At 31.2% G+C, this 22,859-nt stretch overlaps 2 protein-coding genes across 4 annotated transcripts; both read right to left on the bottom strand.

The window, feature by feature from the left end:
* Window positions 1-1,639: 1,639 nt before the first annotated feature.
* LOC114405563 (chaperone protein DnaJ-like) lies at window positions 1,640-3,284 on the bottom strand. The gene is made up of 5 exons (XM_028368034.1): window positions 2,965-3,284; window positions 2,742-2,829; window positions 2,563-2,636; window positions 2,373-2,429; window positions 1,640-1,921 (listed from the first exon to the last, which is right to left on the bottom strand). Exons 1-5 carry the CDS (start codon window positions 3,073-3,075, stop codon window positions 1,790-1,792), a joined length of 462 nt encoding a protein of 153 aa, XP_028223835.1. The 5' UTR covers window positions 3,076-3,284; the 3' UTR covers window positions 1,640-1,789.
* A 1,990-nt stretch (window positions 3,285-5,274) lies between these two features.
* On the bottom strand, window positions 5,275-11,544 carry LOC114407399 (kinesin-like protein KIN-14I). 3 transcript variants are annotated; one of them, XM_028370480.1, is made up of 20 exons: window positions 11,404-11,544; window positions 10,981-11,195; window positions 10,609-10,775; window positions 10,388-10,531; window positions 10,028-10,264; window positions 9,871-9,942; window positions 9,534-9,602; window positions 9,345-9,407; window positions 9,075-9,257; window positions 8,905-8,986; window positions 8,661-8,756; window positions 8,379-8,552; window positions 8,196-8,302; window positions 7,925-8,103; window positions 7,628-7,789; window positions 7,270-7,523; window positions 7,008-7,171; window positions 6,723-6,908; window positions 5,838-6,340; window positions 5,386-5,688 (listed from the first exon to the last, which is right to left on the bottom strand). In XM_028370480.1, exons 2-20 carry the CDS (start codon window positions 11,096-11,098, stop codon window positions 5,559-5,561), a joined length of 3,090 nt encoding a protein of 1,029 aa, XP_028226281.1. In that variant the 5' UTR covers window positions 11,099-11,195; window positions 11,404-11,544; the 3' UTR covers window positions 5,386-5,558. The 3 variants fall into 3 exon arrangements, with proteins under 3 accessions (XP_028226280.1, XP_028226281.1, XP_028226282.1); XM_028370479.1 differs by lacking the exon at window positions 11,404-11,544 and having other exon boundaries at window positions 5,275-5,688; window positions 10,981-11,291; XM_028370481.1 differs by lacking the exon at window positions 11,404-11,544 and having other exon boundaries at window positions 5,838-6,337; window positions 10,981-11,337.
* Between the last annotated feature and the right edge of the window lie 11,315 nt (window positions 11,545-22,859).

The following is a 22,859-nucleotide window of genomic DNA, read 5'->3' on the forward strand; positions in this document are numbered from 1 at the left end:
ATAAGATTTTTTTTTTTTCAAAAGGGCAATAAACAGCATGGCTTTATTAAGGCCAACTATCAGTAACACGGGAAAAAAAATTCTGCTGCAGTCAGCATAAAAACAAAGTGAAAAAAAGAGAGCAAGATTGATTGAGATTGAGAAGAATTTGCCCAGGCACTTGTCATCCAGCCTAATTCCCAGGCCAATTCTGTTGTAAAAATTAGGAGAAAAGGAAGAATATTATTCGTCTCCCAATGTAAGTTTTTGAATATTGCGAAAGTCTTTAAGGACATAACAAACTTTTCTGAATTGAACACAGGTGACAAAACTACAGTAATAAGGAATTTGATATGTAAGTGTTTTTTTTATAGACTACTCCTTTGTTAACACAAGTAAAAAGGGACTAGAAGAGAGAAAAACATTTGAAAGAATTGGAGAGAAATAATAATCAAAGAAAAAAAAGATGGTTTGTTTTAAAGGATAAAGTTTGATTAAATAAAACATATGAATTGTTAAAAACTTACAAAAGTTACAGAAAAAAATAAAATTTCTGATTTTTAAAAGCAAAATAATTTTAATACTTCTCATTTAATTAATGTGGGACTAATTTTAATTAAAACTTTTCAAATACTTTCAAAATACACAATAATTCCTCGTATATTTCAAAAAATTTAAGAAAAAAGTTCCAAGAATTGAAAACTCTAGTAAGTTAATCTGGTTCAACCTAATCACGAGTTAAATGAGTCGGAAAAATGTTGACTTATATTTCAAAAGTGTGTTGGACAAATTCGTGTTAATCTTTTACTCTTTTATTTTGGTTTTAAACATCCTTGATATTTTTTATTCTTTGAGTTTGTTTTTATGAACTAGTATGTTGTATTTATGCCTTTTTAATTTTCTATATTTTTTATTTCTTAATTTTTATTTATTTTTTGAATAATTCCGGCCATTTATGACTCTGCCTTTTTTGGTCTTGTTAGACCCAGGCATGTTTGAGTAAATAGCTTAATTAAATATATATATATATATATATATATATATATATATATATAGATATATATATTTAACAATTCAAAATTAACTTTATAAAAATTAATTTTATCCAATTTTATAATGGACCCTAAGGCTTTTTTATCGTTGTAAACACTTGTAATCAAGTCAAGTGCCAGGTTAAATTTCCGCTAGTATAATGATTAATGGCTTGCGCCTATTCTCCTTTTCTTTCTTAGAGGACCTCCATTTTTACAGTATTTGCTTGCATTGGTAATTTGGTATCATAGTTTAGAGGAAAACAAATAAAGAGATTAATGCCTGTATATTAATGATATAAAATAGTTTTATGTCGTAACATAATTATATATTAATGTTTAAATTATTTTAAAATAATTATTTTAAATGTCAATAAATTTATTATACATGATAAGTTATAATTAAATAATTATGTAAAACTTTTTTTATTTCAGGTGCATAATCTTTTCTCATAAATAAAATAGGTATGGTTCATAGCGTGATTATTTCTTTTATATTTCATACAAGCTTGCTCTGTTCTCCTTTGTTATTTATTTATTTTCCGAATAAGTAACCCATATATACGCCCCATGGCTATGATTATTCACGGACTTTCAGTGTTAATTGGCAAGTTTAAAAGCAGAAGATATATACTCCATGAAATGATGAGATACTAATAATTGATGTGCTACTGCCCGAATGGTGGAGAATTTAACGATGTTAATAATTCTCAACTATGTAAACTACATATTGATGAAATGTGAGAATCAAAATAATTAACTGAATTGTAACACGGGAATCATAAGATACGTGCCCTTTTTGTAGGACATGGAGATGAATTCCAGCTTAACCCAGACTTTTCCATCCCTTCATTATCTGCCATCTTATCGATTAACAATCCTTGAAGATCCTCCAACATGCCTTTCTCATCCTATAAAAAATCAAGATCCAAAACGTTATTTAGAACTATTATATTATATTTAAGGAACAAATATTAATAAGCAAAAATTCCTCTCACTCACTTTAGATGTTAGTAAAGAGTTTACTATGGAGTATCATACACGTGGAGTCTTGGTTTTGAAGTTAGAAAACCAGTTAGAGAATTTTTCAATAAAAAAATATATTTTAATATAAATATATGATTTACGCTAATTTAAGTGTATAGATTTAAGTTTCTGTAAAAAAAAGTATATATGAGTATGAGAAAAAAAAACTATATACTATTAATAAAAAACAATTCAAATGATAATTTATAATTACATAACAGTTTGATTATTTTACATTTTTACATGCGTAAACATTAAACTTTAAGTAGTCTTTGTCTAATAATTCGAAATTAATTTAAACAAAACGGACACTACAGAGGGATTGATATGCAATACCTTGGGTCTCACTTTCTGCATCATCAAGGCCATTTCTTGCATGAAATCAAGAAATCCCTGTAATTTTCATAGTTGCTAAATTCAGCCACCAAATCTCATGATAATTAATTAATAATTAACAACAGGAGAAATTCAGAAAAAAAATAAGAGAGCAACGTTTCTCAATTCTTAACTAGGGAAAAACACCCACCTCATCATCATCCTCTCCGATCAGACCAAACAAGCCAGCATCATATATCCTTCTCTTCCCTTTATTAGACAAAACTAGATTTACATGGGAAAACAGAGACAATCAGTTACAGCCTCATTATAATAGAAATTGCATTATTACAGACACATATATAAGCTTAATTTGTAAACGCAAAGCACCTGAATAAGCCTCTTGTACGCGCAGGAATCGGTTTTTAGCTTCTAGTGCAAGCTTAGGGTCCTTGATCCACCTATCAGGATGCCACTTCTTTTAATCCAAAAGAACAACACAAATGCACCAATTAATTAGAACCCTTGTTAAATAAATAGTAGTAATAATAATAATAATAATAAAGTTATATATAGTACAATGTTTAAGTGCAGGGAATAAATATGGAAATACCAGAGCCATCTTACGATAAGCGCATCGAATTTCGTCGTCGGTGCAATGTTTGACAATCCCAAGCTCTGAATAATAACAAACGGCACCGTTTGACTCGACGGTGCCCAACATATTTGCAACAAGGAAAATCAAAATGTTCTTGCTATTTCAGTTAGTAGTCAGCAGTTGGAAGAGTATATAATGTAATGGGAGGAACCTTTTGATGCATAAAATATAATATAATGTAATGTAATGGGAGCTTGTGCTGGTTTCCGTAGTTTAATTATGTCGAAAAGGTTTGGAAGTGAAAGATCCATATGTCCAGCCAGAAAGTTCCAGAGATTTCTTTTGGGTCTTCCACATCCACAAGTTGCATGACTTATAAATGATCCAAGGTTTCACCACAAACTGTTATCGTGCATTGCCTAGCCACAAAAATTGAACTATTTTGTTTCTCTCCTTAATTCCTTCACCAATTAAAGTAAAAACTGAAAAAGAAAAAAAAGTGGTGGTCCTCGTTGAGTCGTAGTTACTTATTTATGTGGCTATCTGCCAATTTATTTCCATCTTTCGAGTACACTATAAAAGTCTGATTGGAAAAATTATTTATAATTTGTTTAAATTTATTTATATGAATAATTGAGAGTGTTTATGAAAATAGTTATCATAAGCTGTTTATTTATTGGAATTTTCAAGATAATTTATGAAAATAGATTAGAACTTATATAAAAATAGTTCAGTCATTATAGAAATAATTTATACATAAACGCTTGTATAAGAAACAGGGAGCTTTGCCCCCAACCCTTTCAGCAAAAAAAAAAAAAAAACTTGTGTAGGAAACACTTATTAAATAAGTGTTAAATTAAGTTGTTTATAGAATTTATCGCTTGTAAGTTGCAACTTACTATAAGGGTCGACACTGGGTATGTAAATTTTTTTTTTCCTTTTGATATTCTTACTTTGTAGATATTGGAAAATATATGTACCTTTTACTTGAGTTTAGCCTTCGAATTGAGTGAGTAATAAAACAAAACATTACTTGAAATTAGTATTTTCATAGAGTTAGTATTTTTTTTATTCGTGGTTTATTAATATTATTATGAGTTGATTTTTCAAAGAATATCAGTGTAATGTAAAGATCCTGTTGTATAAAGTAAATAACAAAAACATATTTGTGTAATTTTTTATGCCCCTTTTACACAACGAAAATATGATTTCGAATGTGTACTTTATAAGGTGGAAACATATTTCCATTAAAAGGATATTTTGTGAATAATAAAAATTTAAAAGCACATGGGGTGAGAATAGCAATTTGTGAGATGAGAATGATATTCCTTTTATAGACCCAGCCATATTTCAACATTGGGCTCTTAAACAGCAACAAAAGTTGATCAATTCAACTTTGGGCTACGGACTGATTTCTGTTGGAGGTAGACGAAGATTTTGGGGTTAAGCTAAGAAGCACTAGCCTATTCCTTAGTATATCAGCTGCATTATTTGATCTCTGTTTGCAACTTGTTAACGTTGTTTTTGGTAATTTGTTTTGCAACTTATATGGTCAATATAGATATTCTCATTTCGGGCTGAAACAATGCTGACACCATAATATGCAGTTAATATCCAGTTTTTTCTTTAGTTTAATAATTTGACTCCTTATGAAAACACAGACACTCGTGCTGCAAAATTATTGTTAAGGAATAATGAGAAACGTATATTTGTCTAAGTGTACTTTAATCCAAAGCCTTCCTCAAGTGATATCAAGCTCTTTCGAGAATTACTTGGTTTCGAAATTGAATCCCACTTAGGCCATTCTACTTGTCCTTTGACCAACCCCTTCCCCCCTCGTTAGGCCGTAAAACTTAAAGTAGCATGTCATGGCGGATTACTGGTTGTATTTGATATAATTAAAAACAACAAAATTAAACATAAAATAGTTATATTTATTTCCACTAAAAAAATTAGAAAGAAACAAGCCATTCCATTATATTTTCTTTGTATGCCAGGACTACCCTATTTTGTAACATAATGATAATGAGCTCAATTAGGAAAACTATTCGGTTGATAAAATGTGTCAACTAACTTAGTTGATTTTAAGCTGTAACTAAATTATACCTTCTTCCTTATATTTTCAGTCAAACATTTGCTTTATATTTAAAAAATAAGCATTTGCTTTTATTCAAGTAATTTTCTCTCCTAGACAAAGCTCATATAAAAATTATTTATGGTTGCCACGCTTATAAAAGCATTCTCATTGAGCATAATCCAAAGAAAGAAAGAGAAATGTGAGATGAAAAGATAAGGAAAAAAAAAACTTACGAGGGAGAGGGGGGGTAGAGATAAGGAAATTGATTTGTACAAATAAAAAATCGTTGCAGTGTTAGGAGTTTCATTTTTTTACATCCCCTAAAAATCTAGTGTAGAGTAAAATAAAAAATGCCACGATACAAACAAAGCAACAAGCATTATTGCTCCATTACCCGTGTGATTACAAAATACAAACCAACAAAAAAAATTATAACAATCTCTCTCTCTCTCTCGCGTCGATCTAAAAATTGAAAAAATTAAAAAAAATCAAATATAAACAATCACTCTCTTTACCTTTTCAGTAAACACGTTTATTTTCTATTCCCAGTTCTACGTTTCACGTCAACTGGAGCCGGATGCCTTCCTGATCGATGTGGGACACCATTTGAGTTTTTCAATGAAGGTGAAGGACCTAGAGGAGAAGAATGAACAGCATTCTTGCTGCAAAATTGCAACAAAAAAAAAATAATAATTAACATCCAATAGATACTAGATAGTACATATAAAAAATCTGAAATAAACTTTAGTAGAGTCTATATATATTTTACTATATAAAGAAACGTTTTACTAGAATATCATTTTTGCATTACCTCAACTCAGGGCTGTTTTTTGCTGCCTTTGAGATAGATCTCATAGTCTTTGATCCAATTCCATTGGTCACGCTGCTAAGTTTGGAATGATTAAATTGCCAAAGTAAGTCAGGTTCTGAGGAATCACTGGTTGCAGCATCAAGCTCATCCATGATGTCATCAGAACCCGCAATGTTAAACTGGTTGGCTCCCATGAACATAGTATAGGATTGTTCCGAGTACATTTTGGGAGAATCTTCTATATATTTCTGATAAAAGGCCTCAGATAAGTTCCCATTGTTTGCTGCTTGCCAACACCCCAAGAGGTTCTCAGTTTTGTTTACATCTTGCTTGTTGACCATGACCTTGTCAACCCATTCACCAGAACCACTTTCTTTGTCATCCTCCCCATAGTTTTGTGCAAGACTATTGTTCACTGGGGGCCATGGTGGTGAATTTGCTGATATCTCATCGAAATCAAAGCTCTGAGTTTTGTGCCTCACTGTGGTATTACTCTGAAGCTGCTGGATGAATCAAATTCCATCTCAGTTCAACATGGGATAGTAGTAAATTAATAATAATAACTAAAATTTTAAAATGATAAATGTGTCTCAGAAAATTTTTCAGGCATGGCTTGGCCCACAACTTTTAGTAGTAAACACATGTTTTTTCCTAACCAAAGTAAAGTAAGTAGTTGAATACACAAAAGTGTACTTTGATGATCCCATTGAATTATTAGTAACCGTGTGTATGTTCAAAAATCATATCAAATTTTTCTAAAATAAATTCTCTATACTAAATATAAGGCTTTCTGTTTTCCTACATGCATTAAATCATTTGGAACAAATGAGAAATTAAAATGCTTTATCAACATAAGCAAACCACAAGGAAAAGTAGTATACATACTTCTATGTTGCCAACCTCAACCATTGGTTGCCGGCAACCAAGCTGATCCACAGTGTCAGGATCTCGCTGGTTTATATGATAAGGTGATAGCTCACTAGCTTTTGTTCTGTATTTTTCAGAGCTGCTGGAAAAAGAATGTTCTGATTCTCCTTCCTTTCTTGCCAGTGCTGCCTTGAGGCTGGCAATCTGAAACACAATTCAATAATTAGACTTGATCGAAGTAGAAAAATGGAATTACTAAGATTATTATAAAGAGAACCAGAAAATTTAGATTTCACTATCAACCTGTTCTTTGAGCTCTTTAACATCTGCACTATCTTTGTTTACTCGAGAAGCACCAAGTTCAACTGTGGCAACTCTTTCAGCAAATTTTAAGGTACTAATTGTTTCTCCAATAGCATCACTCTCTGGACTTATGTGAACAAACATTAGTGTCTTGGCCTGTCCTCCTGAAACAAAACAAACCAAGATTATCAGAATTCATAGGAATTGTACAACTCAAGGACAGAAAAGAATATAGCTGGAAAACCAACTTCTTAAACCTTACCAAGTGAATCTTGGAGTAGTTGTGTGAGTTTACTATTTCTGTAAGGTACGTGTGAGTTTTTCTGAGCAAGGGAAGCAATGACATCTCCCAAAGCTGAAAGAGATTTGTTAATATGCTGTGCTTCTTTTAGTCTATCTCCTGTGGCCTCAGATTTATCCACCCTCTCACTTCCTGCCAAGTCAACCAAATGCATGCAACCACGAAGGATAGCTCCAGATGTCAAATCTCTTCCCTGAACATGAACAGTCAAGCAACTGCAAAATTGATATTTGGAAGAAGACAATGGTTAATTGTGTCCAAGAAATATCATCACAAAAACACGAGTGAAGAGCAAGAAAGTGAATATGATATACCATACCTATGAGATCGGCTACTGCGGTCATTAAGGGCTGTTGCTCCAACTGCACGGTTCCTTTGCCCAAGGTTCATTAGTTCAATAACATCAATAGTAGATGATACAGGAACAAGGCTTGCATCTGGCACACTGAGTCCTTTTTGAGAACTACTTCGAATTTCTAATGTATCAATAGTTAAGGGCAGCAATAAATGTTATGTATGTTCTATAATTTTTGGAGGTTATACTAAACCAAAATAGACAGGACTTATGTTGTTCTATACAAAACCAAAGAGAATCAAATAACTGGTAAAAGGATATCTTTTGTTTGTTCCATCAGTGACCAGCAGATCCCTGACTTGCTCATTGTAAATCTCAATCATTTGAACAGAAACGTCATAGTGGAAAGTGTCCCTCCTTTGATCTGCTATAAGAAACAAATCACTTAGAGCCCTGTAATTTACACCTTGGCTTTTCTCTGTGATCTCTTTTGGTCCAGTCTACATGTTAAAAACATAAATCAGCAAACGATCATTAAAAAATTCATTATTTTTTGGTTTACAGAAAAAATGAAAGTGCATATGGATCCTACCATAGTGTAGGTTTTTCCTGATCCTGTTTGGCCATATGCAAATATGCAAACATTAAAACCATCAAGAGCAGACCTAACGAGTGGCTGCATATCTAGGAAGACCTCGGCTGCAACAGGAGCAAATTTTCAATTACACTAAAACTATAAACCTTTGAGATAATTGAAACCAAAAAGCAAACCAACCTTGGGTTGCAGATGGTCCAAAGATTTTGTTAAAGTTGAAGGACCTGCGTCCCTTCCCATTCTTTGAAGGAATATTAACTGTGATAGTTCCATCTTCTATATTTTCCACTGCACTCAAATGGTTTGCTTGTCCAGGAAAGAAGGGTCTTACACGACAGTACACCCTAATACTTCCTGATGGAACAAATTTATTCATCTTAATTCAATTATGGGATTACATGAAATAACAAAGGCATATAGGTCTGAACCAAAAGCAACAAACCAACCAGTGATATTTATTACCCTTAAGATCCTGGACTTGATTGTATAGTTTGCGATTTTCTTCAAGAACTCTATGATATCCAGAAGCAGCATTAGCTAAGCCATGAATGTGCATGCCTGGTATTACACATATTCAAGTTAATTAGTTACTTCTGGTAGTTAGCTATAATTAGCTTGCTATTTTATTAATCAATCACAAGGCAACAAAGAAGGGAGGACAACAATAGAGCAAAAAACTGAAAATGAAAAAATCACAGATCCTTACCAAGATTGGAGAACTCCTCATGAAATTTCATTTGCATGAACTGCATACCATCTTTTGTGGAGTGAAGAGTATGCCTTAGCTCCTACAATATCATCAAGAACGGAAATATTTAACTTCTGTAGTAAGAAATTACAAAGATTAAACATGATAAATATGAACTCATTCTCTACCTGAATTTCTCTTTGCTGCTGGTCGAAGAGCATTTTCTGCTTCATAAGTTGCCTTTGTGATTCCTCATCAGCAACTTGATTTTTATGACTGTGGCCCTCTTTTTTTGTTGTTACCATAGTAGCAACTTGATTTTTATGAATGTAATCCTCTTTTTTCGTTGCCACATGAATCTTCTTCTCCCCCTAGTCACAAAATAGATGACTGTAAGAATTAAAGCATTTTCAAGTTTCCTCAAGGTCCTGGAATATGTTAAACACAAGGCATGTTACCTTTTTATCTGCCATGGCAGACCCGTTGCTCTGAGAAACAGGATCTCTTGAAGTTACTTTTGTCTGCGAAGTTACATGAAAAGGATGAAAATCAAGAACAGCTTGTCATGAGAATCAACTTAAGAACAAGTACTCTCTTGGGGTGGGCTAAAAACTAATGACATTATGAGAAGGTGAAAATTGTCATACCTGTTCACCTTGGCTTGCAATTCGTTGCTCAAACTCCTCTACAACTTTGTTTAAAACAGATTCAACCAACTGTTCCATGCAGAAGAATAAAAATATTACAAATAAACAACTAGTTTTAAAGGCATTCTTGCTCAGTGTTATGAATGGGACTGTGAATGCAACATTGTTTCATGATAATGTTATAATTTTCAAAACCTTTTTATTATGGTAGAGGCAAAAGAGACTCAAGTAAAACTAACAGACTCAATATAAGGTCTAAGTGTCTAGCTTAATTAGTAAAGTTGTGAATTGTGATGAAATTCAATTGTGAAACACATAGAGCTACACATTGACATACCGTTGAAACTTCATCTGGCTTCTTATCTGATAAAATTGCCCGAACAAGCATACTCAAAGAGTGGGAACCAGACTGCAATTATAGAAATATAAAAAAAAAATCATTAGTTATGCTTTCTGTTCAAGCAGGTACAAATGTCAAAAACAAAGTTACCTACCATTTTAATATTCTCAACATCAGAATTAAGAGCAGCAATAGATTTATCATTGAGCGACGAAGTCCTTGACAAGGAATTAGTAAATGGATCCGAATTTTTTCTCACAAAAGATTTTGCAGACACAGTTGGTTTGAGATTTCCACCAAATTTCCACACACCATTTGACCCGCTCATTTTCCATTCACTGTAGGATTTCAGGGCCAACACGCAATTGACAATCCTAGATGATTTTCCTCCCTAAAATAACAAAAATTTTGGTAGAAAACATAAGCAGCTGTTATTAACAATTGAATTCACCATGATACAAATTGGTTATTTAAATAAAAACTGTAACAAGTATCTAATGCTTTATTCACATACTTGTTCCAGATCAGATGCCTCAAAGATAGGAATTCCAATTTCTTGGACAGCCACCAGAAAATTCCTCACGTTTTCAAAATACTGATATGCCGTTAATGGTGCCCCATCAGGGATCAATGCAGAATCAACAGGACTCTCCACAACCTTAAAAAGACGAATAAACTGTAAACAAAAAATAACCAAAACCTTAGGAAATTAAACTAAACAATGATCTAACTCACCTTGGGTACCGCCCCGGATTGAACTTTATTAATAACATTACAGAGAATAATCCCACTCCTCAAACCAAGCCTAAACTCTTCCTCAGAGGGTTCTGCTGGTAAATCTTTGGCTGCAACAACTCCAACCATTTTTCTCAACCACCCCGCAGCTTCGTATCTTCTTGATGCTGCAAAGTAAAGAACTTTCCATTTCAGGATAACTGATACAAAATCCAGATACCTTTAACAAATTGAAACTCATCAAAATTCAGTCAAGGCAACCACCATAGACAAAAAAAAATGCTAAAAGATGAATTTTCACACGTTATTATTAGTATTATGAGGAATTCCAAAACTGAATTTTGATGGAACCCCAGAAAAAAGGGAAAATACCAGCTTCTTCGGCTTTCCTAGATTCCAAATCAAGATCTTTGAGGCGAGGACCGTGCTGCTGAAGCACGTCCTCCACCACTGATGCCACAGAAAAGAACAAAGCCGCCTCTGCCGCCATAGCATGAACCACGAGAAACGGAGAAAGTGTGGTTGTTGTTTTTATTAAGAATGATATCCCTGATCACAGACCAAGAAGCTCATCGACATTGCACAATCTGATTTGCAGAGAGAAATAAAAGAAAAGAAAAAGAATCTGATGTGAGGAACAGAGAAGGAAGGAAGGAAGAAAAGAACAAGTTTTAAAAGCGTGTGATCGTTTTGTCTCTGATATCATGATGCTATTCTATAGAGTGTTGTTGAGATTTATTTTTTCTTTCTTTGTTTTTTTCCATGTTACATGTTAGTTCCATTGCATTACATTACCTTTAGCTGTTCTCCCTACAGAATACAGATACAGATAGCAAGTAGTAGTTAGTTCGCTTTCGCTTTATACTCTCCATCCTCTCTCTCGTCTTGCCACCACCTCAACTCCGAACCTACTCCCATACCTCACTCTTTCAAACTCCCATTCCCAAACCCCACTTCGTTTCTAGGCCCGTGCACTTCACGCAATTTGTAAGGCTAGCTTACTTTTTTAAATATTTTTTTTTTTTTACTTAAACTGAAACATCATTTTCACCCCTAATTTTTTGAAATTGACTTCTCTCTTATTCATTTTCTGTGTCCATATTGTCCCTTCAAAATTATATTATTTTATGATTTTCATGAAATGAGTTCAGTTAAATATTAACCCAACTTGATTTTTCTGTTATTTTAAATAGGGAGTAGAGAAGTCAAATTCTGATTTTTTATGCCAAAAAAGTTTATTTTTCTTATGTGTATCTTACTATTCTGGCTTGTTGTTTTAAATAGGGAGTAGAGAAGTCAAATCCTGATTTTTTATGCCAAAAAGTTTATTTTTCTTATGTGTATTTTACTATTCTGGCCCCTCAATCTATTAAACTAAATTGATCCTTTAATTTTCAAACTTTAATATTTAGTTGAATAGCATGTGTAAAACTATATGAGAAATATTATATCATATTAAGTGTTGGATCGTGTTTTTGCACCGTTCTTAAAGAAAACAATGTATATATCATATTAAGCGTTGGATCGTGTTTTTGCACCGTTCTTAAAGAAAACAATGTAAAGAGTTTTTTTTTTAAGAATCTGTTTGATAGGGTGGAAATAAAAAAAAGATTAAAATGAAAAATTAAAATTAAAATAAAATATAAAGATATAAATTTTATATTATTTTATTATTCATTTGTCTTCTTTTTATTTATTTTTTCTCTATTTTATTTCTCCTCATATAAATAGACCCTGAGTGGGAGAACAAGTAAGATATATTACTGTTCAACAGCGAATATCATGTGACATGGTTGGAGTTGGATAATTTTTATAAATATATAGATGAAAAAATCATTCAATTAACTAATTAGTGTGAAAAACTAACACATAAAGATCAACTTGCTCTAAGAGATTTGGAGAGCAAAATGATATTTATTAAACTTGAATAACTAAGCTCAAACAGAAAATAAGATAAATGATGAAAAGTATAATTAAGCTATTTTTAAACTATTCATTTAGTTTTTATAATTGTTCCAGTTTTAATTTTTGGTTTTATTCTATTATCAGAAACTGTATGTTACAGTCTCTAAACAATATTTTTAACAATTTATTATTGTAAGAAAACTTTTGTGACGATTTTACGTCATCGGAAAGTATTTCATGGTATTAGTGGTCGAAACTAAAACTTAACTTTTATATATTTTAGAAACAAAAAGCTTACAATTTTTTTCAATAGACTAAAATTTAAAATAATAAAAAAATATAATTAAGGAAAAAGTGATTAGTTTAAAAAAAAAAATCTCTTGAAAAGATCTACGGAATGTAGATTGGTAGTGATTTTTGTTGGATACTAGTCTGCCTAGAAGGGATGTTATGGTTGGATTTAGAACGTGCTAGATCTTCTCGACTAGCTCCGGCTTGCTTCAGCTTGCAAATAAATCACTGCCACCTTTATTTGCAGATTCGTTTGTCAAAGCTCATAACTATTTGTTTGTACTGCTGCTGTGAAGAAACAAATACAAAGCAAAAGAGACCATCAATAATAATAATATATCTCAAAAGGAAACCAAATGATTTATTTTTTCGGTTACAAACGCATGCAATGATTTATTTGAAACCATCTTCATGATGTTGTTTAACCAATTAAAGGAATACTCAACTTTGGTTATATGAAAATAATAATATGAGGTTGTGGTTTTGGTAATATTATCAATTGGGCAGACCAACCATTAGCTAATAACGATCATACTTTAATTTTGAGTCATTATTATTATAAGCTCCGTTTTTACTGTTCCAGTCAGACTCATGAACTTGTCCTCATTCCCCCCACCAACTTTATCAAAACCTACTTGGTGACATGAATACTTGCCATCGATCATTCCCTTCTTAATTATTTTCTTCTCTTTGATTCCAAGTTTCCAGCTTAAGAATTTCGTATACAAAAGGAAAGCTATGAATGTTGCACATATAAACAATGCGTTTCGGGCATGACCCAGTCTTGTTGTATAAGTTGTCGACGTAATTAACCTTTTATTCTTAAACAAATTCAAGTTTGTAATTTAAGAGTTGCGACATTATGACAGTCATTTAATATCAAAATTGCTTAAGTGATCCTTTCCTAATTCTATTTTTCTATATGTGCTACCGAAGGGAATTAAAGTAAAGCAAAAGTAGAATAATCGAGGAAAAGAAAAATGAAATGCCATCTCTTGCCTAACTTAACGGAATAAAAACCCTCCTTTGGGGTTCAAACAAAAAAACCATAATTCCTAAAAGTTCTGTGAGAGGGTGGGGGTGGTTGGGTTTGTTTGCTTCAGCAATGCTCCGTCGGTGATGTATTAATTTAGTAAAACTTAAAACATTGAAAAGATTATTTTAGTTTTAAAAAAAAAACTACTAGCAGAAAGCTGTCCGTGTTCTGTATTAAAAATTTTAGTAATTATTGAACTAACTAATAAATATTGTAAATGATATAAAAGGATTTATACATATAATTTTTATATAAACTACTCTTTTAATTTATAAGAATCAAGTTAGAGATTTTGTTTAGCCTTTGTATAAGAATTAATTTAGTATGTCTCATGTATTTATTTATTTATTTTTACAAAAATATCTTTAATTATGAATTATTTATCCAAGTTCAATAAATAGTAAGTATAATACATAGTAAGGATTTGTACATAACTTTTAATTGGAGAGTCTAAATTTACCTTGGTGGAGTATTTTGACAACTTTAATTTTTATTTTCAAATGGATAGTCGATGAAATTAAAATTAGAGTAATAAATATATTATTGAGGAGAAAGACTAAAAGAATTGGGTAATATTATAAATTTTTAGTGTGTTTTATTTTATAAATACTAATGTCATCTTATTTGTCAATCAATAGTAGAAATAATTGTTTTATTCTCAATACTTGTCAAACATTATTAAATCTCGTATTTGTATGTATGCGTGTTTATTTGGATCTTTAGAATTTTGATTTCTATTCCTAGTATATAGTCTCCAATATTAACACATCAACGATAAAATTGTCTAGGTGATACATGTGATTATCTCCAAACATAAATATTCAATCTTAAATGCATTACTTTTTATACTAAGAATGAAATGAAAATCCAAAATCTTACACTGGTTTTTATTATTTTTTTTCTAATTTAAAAAATTAAAATTGTCAACTCGACAAGTTGGCCAGCCCCAGTCCACTGTTAAGTATAAAGTTCATACCTCATTGTTGCTACTCAAACGATAAACCAAAACATAATTTAAGTCTATAGTTATGCATTTGTTATTAAAAAATATACATTTTTTAGTATCTTTATATTATTAAATAAATTTATATGGGTCTCATTAAATATTTTAAAGCATATTTCCTAGTCTCTATTTAACAAGATCAATATAAATTTTTTGACAATAATAAAAAGATGATTTTAAAAGTTATTTCAAAGAACATGTTATTAAGCACTTTCCATTTCATAATTCATCTTGCCAATTAAGACTAAAATGATGATAATTATTAGTTTGGAACGCTAAGATGCTTTTATTCGGCTTTATGGTTGAGACTCGGATGAACTAATCGCTCTTCCATGTGTTGGGTGCATTTTGCTAATTAATTAAGGAAGCCTCCCAATCCCAATGGTAACTGAATTCGTATGCCACAATGTGTCCAAGACACAAAGAATTTGCCACGTAGCACCAACACAGGCTTGAGCAAGTTTTAAAAAGGTTGAAAGCAAGCATTCATAAAGTTCACATCGTATATTATAAACTAAATAGTCCTTCGAGCATGCAACAATACAATTTGGTAGACATTCTCTTTCGGTAAGTGCAATGGTTGTTGGGAAACAGTTATCTCCCCAGGCTTCAAATTAAAACCAAGTTAATGAAACACAATGCAACAACTGCGCATCATTTGTTTGTGGCCTTCTTATCCGAGTCAATTTCGAGAGGTTACTAATAAAACATAAGATATATATGTAGTCTAACAATACATGTTCTTTTTTATTATTATATTAGTCACATGAAAATAAAATAAAAATGCTTATTATAAAGATATTATAATAAATTTCAATAAAAATTTATTGCAATATTTGCTTTTGAAAGACTAATAAAGGTTCCCTTTATAGAAGTGATAGAGCTCAGGAACATACCAATCTTACCAGCAATCAGGTTTTATCTTTGCATATCGAAAACAAAATTTTATTGATTATATCTGCTCTTATTAATTAAGTCAAATTAATATGACAAATAATTAAGAAACACGGTTGAAACTTGAAATTGCTCCTAATCTATACAAACAAATAGATTTCCTGAATCGAAACTTTTTTTGTGTGAACATTTTTGAAAGTATTCTAAGAACTCGTAAAATGTCAAAATAGATCTTGATCTATAAAGATTTAACGAGAAATAATTTAAGTTAATATATATATATATATATATATATAATTTGAATGAAATAAAATCATTATCTGTTTGGAAACAATACATTTGGCTATGAATTAAAAAAAAAAAAACATTTGGCAGGGTTGAGAATGGAATGAAGTAGGACCCAAGAAAGAAGACAAGGAGGAAGCCATAGTTGTGAATTGGACAAAGAAAGAGTCAAGAGCATCCCCGTAACGTTCGAAAAATTCAAATTCGCCGTTCGGAACCAAAGCGATTAGGTTCGGGAAGGCCCACGAGAGCCTGTTAAAAGGGACCCACTTTACCGAGAGTCACAGGTCATTCATTCGGAACTAAAACAGATCGGACGGAAAATTTATCTCAAGTGAGCCATAATATTTGTCCACGTGGCGATCTTCAACCGGCAACTTGCTACTGTGTCAACCAGCGGGTGACCCGTCTTCATATAGAACATTGTCCGTTGACACCTATGAGCGCGTAACGTATCCATTACAGCATCTAAACCCAAATATATATTATTAATAAAGATATTGCAGAAAGTATCATTAACGGTAATTTATGTTTAATCTTTAAATTTTAGATAAATCTAAACCCAAATTTCTATTTAACACCTGCAAATGCAAAATTCCTCTTCCTTAGTTTTAAAAATGAGAAAAAAAGTATTGTAAGAAATCATCCAATCACATGATACATTTATTAGTTTTAAAAATAATTATTTTACAACAATTTAAATCATGAGTTGTAATTAAATGACCTCTTTTGTATGTTAATACATAACCATTAAATTCTTTAAAAATTATAACCAAAAAGAAAAATTATGAACAAATGCTAGCTTAAGGGTAATATCATCATCTATCATTCCTTTAATACAAATACATTTCTAATGTAATTTGTGTTATAATAAGCAATATTAACTTTGTAATAAAAGATTCTTCTTTTCCAAACGAAATTATCAATATTTCAGTTTGTTCGTTTCTATTGTCAAATCTAGATATGTCATCCGAAAACTTTCCTCTAATTGAATATCGTTGCAATTTGTATTCTACAATTTATTGTGTAATTTCATTATTTAAATATTAAAATATTCATATTATATGTGATATTGTATTTTTTATATATATTTTTCACTTTTTTATGTATACATATCTAAAAAATATACCTTCAAAAAATCATGTGATATTTTTTATTGTTCCATCTTGACGTTTTCTTCATCATGCAAGCAAGGAAGAAAGGCCTTACATGGCTAAAAGCTATGCTATGCTTTAGATGTTAATGGGATGTCGCTGGTTTCTTTTTCTGAGAATTGAAAGTAGAATTACAGAGTATCATAAGCATATGGGACCTGCAGAATTGCCGAATGATGATCATTCTTATTTCTTAATCAAAGGAAAACCACAAAGGTAATTAATTTTCTATAATAATTTGAAATGCTAATAAATCTAAGAGAATTAACTAATTATAGTTATTATAGAAAGGGTAAAGTTACATTCTATTGTTTTTTTCTTTATGACTTTCACATGTTAAGTGAGCCCAGCTGATGCTCACAATATTATATGATTATATGCGTGAATTCTCTTTGTGAAGTTCACATCACATTCGGGTGCAAAATTAATGTGCATATTCATGCTGTCATCTCTGAAGATGGCCAGCCACATCATCATACAATGGAGGCACATGCACCTTCGTTTTTGTGGAAAGCAATACAAAATACTCAATCTCCAGAGACAAGTCCTCTTTAGTCTTTTCCCCAAACAAAATATTGCCATATATAATGTATACAGACCTTAACTAATATTTTCCTTCCAGAAATCAGTAAAAAATCGAATAAGTTTACCTTTCAAATGAAAACAAGAATGAGATATTTGAAAACATTCATGTATGTCAAAAATAGTTGCTAATTGATGACGACTGACTATGATCGTTGTTTAAAAATTTAAATGGTTGAAAGAGGACAAACCTGTCAACATTATTACAATCTGGTGGGCGGTTTGCATTTTTTTCTTTAAAAAAATTACTCTCAATTTGAATGTCACGACAACTTATTAATTCCAACGAGAATTTATAATAAAATTATAATATTTTTTTGTTACTAAAAGTCTATCAATTCGGATTTAAATTCAAATTTGTGTTGTTATCGCCAATGAAAGTCTAACTACTAAACGAGTTTACTCAATATGTGCATATTCCTCTTTAATTTTTATGTAATGTGCATGTAATTTAATTTTGCTCATTCTCCATGATCCATGACCCCAAAATATAAGAAGACTGTCACTTTATTATATTCATCATAGCAGTGCCTTTTTGGAGCATAACTTCAGCTTTGGTAAAAAATAACCCCACAAGGTAAAAGGATCAAGAGACCCCATTTTTCCTGTCCAAGTGAAGGCATTCATCAAAGTCATCATAATTACAAGTAGTATATATCAAAAAAGAAAAAAAAAAGTCAAGATTAATCGGCATATTATAATAAAAATAATGTCATAAACGAAAGGTAAGCCTAACCATTACTTTCCTTCTCTCTTTTTTTTTTTTTTTTGCGGTAAAGACTTGAGTTTAAACTCTATGCAGGGAATGAAAAGGGTTCGTTGTATGATTAATTAATGAAATATTAATGGTCAAAATTTAAATAAAAAATGGTCCAGAAAAGAAAGTTGCCCCCCACGGGTCGCCAGCATTCCAAAACGAATGATGAAAGTATATTTTGATTATGATGGATGTGAAATTTTTGGTTAAATATATTTTTATGCCATGTAAATACATTTATTTAATTTTTAAAAAAGGTTTTTTGTCTATAAAAATATATTAAATGTGATTTGCGTCTTGCACAAAAATTTTCTCCCCCCCCCCCTATTTATAGAAATAGAGATTTATACGCATAACATATTTTCATAAATGAAAAATAACTAAAAAGGAAGCATTTTTTAGGAATTAAAAATGACTTGAAGTAACCTAGTGAAAGAATGTTTCTCAGTGAAGGTGATTGAGAATTCTTATCAAAGGACTTAACATTTACATAATTTTCAAGTTGAGAGTTTTTTTTAGAGAAAAAAAAATAGAGCGATTATTAGAAATTGTTGAAAGTTATCATAAGTTATTTTATGAATTTAAATTTTTATACAAGTGTCATGTAATTAATTTCAAGATTGTAGTCATGAGTTTAATACGTGTCTAAATTTGAAGGTTTAGTTGTTAAGTACCAAAATCTATAAATAGTAGTTCTTTTGTCAGAAGAATTGAATTTGATTTACTCCTTTTTTTTAATGCTTAACACATCTTCCATATGACTACTAGCTATGAGGTTCGAATACGTAATCTCACCATCAATTTAATGAAATTTCTTTTGTTTTTGTCTTTTATTCTTCGGGTTTACAAGATAATTCCCTTGAATCGTTGAATAACTAGAGGTAATATATGTACGAGGCAAGGCCAGTGCCCAGTAGGAGAAGAAAAAAAAAATAGTGCCTTGTCCATTCAACAAAACAACCTAACCATCCTTAAAAAAATAAAATCCTGACCAATTATTAATAAAATGTGCGAAAAGAAATTTTTGAAATTTTAGGAGTGATAAGAATAAGACTCGAAGCATGATAACTAGACATTTTAAGTTTGAATTGAAAAAAATGTTGTTGCACGGCAAAGGCTATGTCAGGCCTTGTTATTATGGTTAAATATAACAAATTACTGATTAGATGCCTATATACTGTAACATCACACCGTAACATCGATAGCAGACAACTTAATCGAAGAATTTATAGGAGTAGAAGTGTCTTTAGTCTTAACTTGACATTTTCTTATTTATTTTAGTTAAGCACTGTCAATTTTTAATTTGACATCTAAAAGTTAGTCTATGACTTTTTTTTTTTAATGTCGATTTGTAAGTTTAACACTCTAAAAAATTTATGATAAAATCATTTGATTTTGAATAGCAGAAACTCATTTAAAATTATTGATATTTTTTAATAAAAAAAATATAAATGTCTACCACAATTTGGACGGAGGGAGAAGAGAGAAGAAAAAAATAGAAAGTGATATGTGATAAAATGAAAAATATAACCAAAAATATTCGTTTTAGATAACTTAGGCCGGAGTGCATGGAGTAACCCTCAAGCTTAGAAGCTTTGCACACATCCCCAAAAATGTCTAACCGTGAACCTGAGGAAAGGGTTACACTGCCTCCTTTTATAGTAGGTGCTTTTTAACAATTTTCATTACATGTCACTTCGTGATTCCTTCTTTTAGTCATGTGTTTGTATGTAAGGTCAACCAATTCCATATTTAAAGTACGGTAACATAGTTTTGTTTTGTCCCTCTGACATGTTAAGTGACGAGGTGCATCATCTTCTTGCATGTCGTCACGTTGTCAATTGTCAAAGAATGTCACAGCTCACAAGTTAGAGAGGACTTGAAAATCTCTCGTGAGAATTCTAGAAATCACATAGTATCTTTCGAACCATGTCATATCTTGTTACTTTAAATTGTATGTTTTCAAGGGTGAGTTGAATTTGTACTTATCCCTCTTGGCCAGAGTGTTCAAATAAAAATGAGTTGTAAGAGAGTAAAATGTATGTTTTCCAGAATTGTTTTCTTGTTGTTATTGAAAATTATCCACCGCTAATTGATGAGCTTTAGCTTTTTGGACCAACCAAACTATGATTATCCCACTCCCAGCTTTGGCCATGTTGTCTAGGTATCTCCTCTGTACTTTGTGATCTTATATTGTTTCATATCACACCATCAGTAATGCCTTTTACAGTTAACTCGTACACACTCTGTCTTCATTGATCTCATCTCGTAACTTACTACTTATAATAAGAAATGATCATGCCGATAGAAGTGCTACAAGTTGAAATTAAAGTAATTAATCTCTTAGATTCGATAGAATAAAAGGAATCCAATCCCACGTGTCTTTTCCAGCCATCTAGTGATGTCTTAAACTTTGGATCCCAACAAGTGGACGCTAATGCATGCTTAGTCTTTAATCTTTATGCTAAGTCAGTAACCCGCCTTTATATTCACCAATGAGTTGTATAATTATGGGTCATCATTACCTCAATTTGCATAACTTAATTGGCATTCTCATGGAAGGACGAGGTGAATTTTCTAATAGAAATTCAGGGTAAAATGACTAAAATCTCAAAAGCTTTTATTATTAGGTGTTGAGAAAATAAAATAAATAGAAGCTTTATGCGATAACACATGTTCCCCTTTAAACAGAATATGACCCATCCACAGTACGAAAGATAGCATGCTTCGCAAGGAATTAGGAATCTGATGGAGACGCGTTCTCTTGCTAGAGATAAACTTCCCTGCTGTTGGACGTTTTGTTTGGTATTCAAAAGTTCCTCTGAATGGGACAACTCAACTTGCCTAAAGCCTTATTTTTTATTTATTGTTAATGGTAGTATTATAATTACAAACACGCCTTAGTAATTTATCAAACTATAACATTTCAATTTGCGAGTGATCGTATTCAATTTAGTTAAAATGCAAATTATCATAAGTTTAAATATGGGTATATAAGTTTTTAACAGATAAGGATGAGTGTAAAAAGTTGTTATCCATGTAAGTATAAGTTTAAATAGGGTGTTTTTTTCATTGAACATTTGAAAATAGATACCGTATACTATAAAAAAAAATAGTGTTCGGAAAAGCTTTTAAATTAGTTTTTAACTTATTTGATTATATTGAAGACTTGTTTGATTAGATGAAAGGAGTTTATTTGATCATATTAAAGAAATTTATTTTAATAACTTGTAACATATTGATTGCATTTTCTTAAAATGCTATTTCACACCATATTTGCATGTTTGATTTCAGATTTCATGTGATTTTTCACATTCATGGTGTTTGATGTCACATTTCATGTTATATAAAGGGTGTATTATATAAAAATCGAATATAGGTCATTTTTCCACAAACTCATGTGTCCTATTAACTGAACTATATTCATTAAGTCACCCTCAACAAGTTTAACAAACACAGTCATTCTCGCCATTTTATTATAATTCTTTTTTATATTTTCTTTTATATCATTTTATACTCACAAGTTAATTATATCAAACATTTTTCATTTAATCAACTAATTTATGAGCCTTTTTAACTTTCATTTTTCAACATTCAATTATCTTGTCCCTTAGTCTTGTTAATCACATTAATATAGATGCCTTAACCTTTTTTTTCAATACTGGAGTCAAATTTTTTAAGCAAAATATATACAAAAAATAGTTTCAGATGTGGTAGGCTTAAAGATGCATGCAACCCATGTTACTATAACCGTTACTAACCAGGGAGCTACTGCTGCCCATCCAAGTATACTGATCCCCCCCTTAGCCACTAAACTTTTCCCGGGCATTATGACAGCTAATTTTATTTGCAAACCCTTTTTCTTTTTTGTACCTTTCTACTATTTCTTTTTTATATTCCAAAAATTGATTTTCAGAATGTATTGTGACAATTGGTGACCTTCAGAATCAGCCCAACCTCCAACGGCAAAAATAACATCCTGGTTAATAAACTATACATATTCTAGTGTGTGTGAGCACCCGGTTAAAGGTTGGACGAATTGTTTAGAAACTATTAGATTAAACAATTCATTTGGTCCTTGTACCCATGCAAAATTTAGTTCCTATAAAAAACCTATACATTTTTGCCCCTAGACAAGTTTTTGTAGCAATTTATCACCACCAAAAAAAAGGGTTCTTTAAAAGGAACCAGTTTCGCTACAAAAGTGTGTTAAATTAACCCATTTTTCAATTTCTTGCAAGTAAATAGGATTCAAGTTATTTTATCGACATGTGTTCTATAGCGGAAAAAAAATCTAATAATTTTATTGAATCATGGATTCATTCGGTCAACGAATCGAAACTG

This window comes from Glycine soja, chromosome 3, assembly GCF_004193775.1.
Source record: "Glycine soja cultivar W05 chromosome 3, ASM419377v2, whole genome shotgun sequence".
In the NCBI taxonomy this organism is placed as follows: Eukaryota; Viridiplantae; Streptophyta; class Magnoliopsida; order Fabales; family Fabaceae; genus Glycine; species Glycine soja.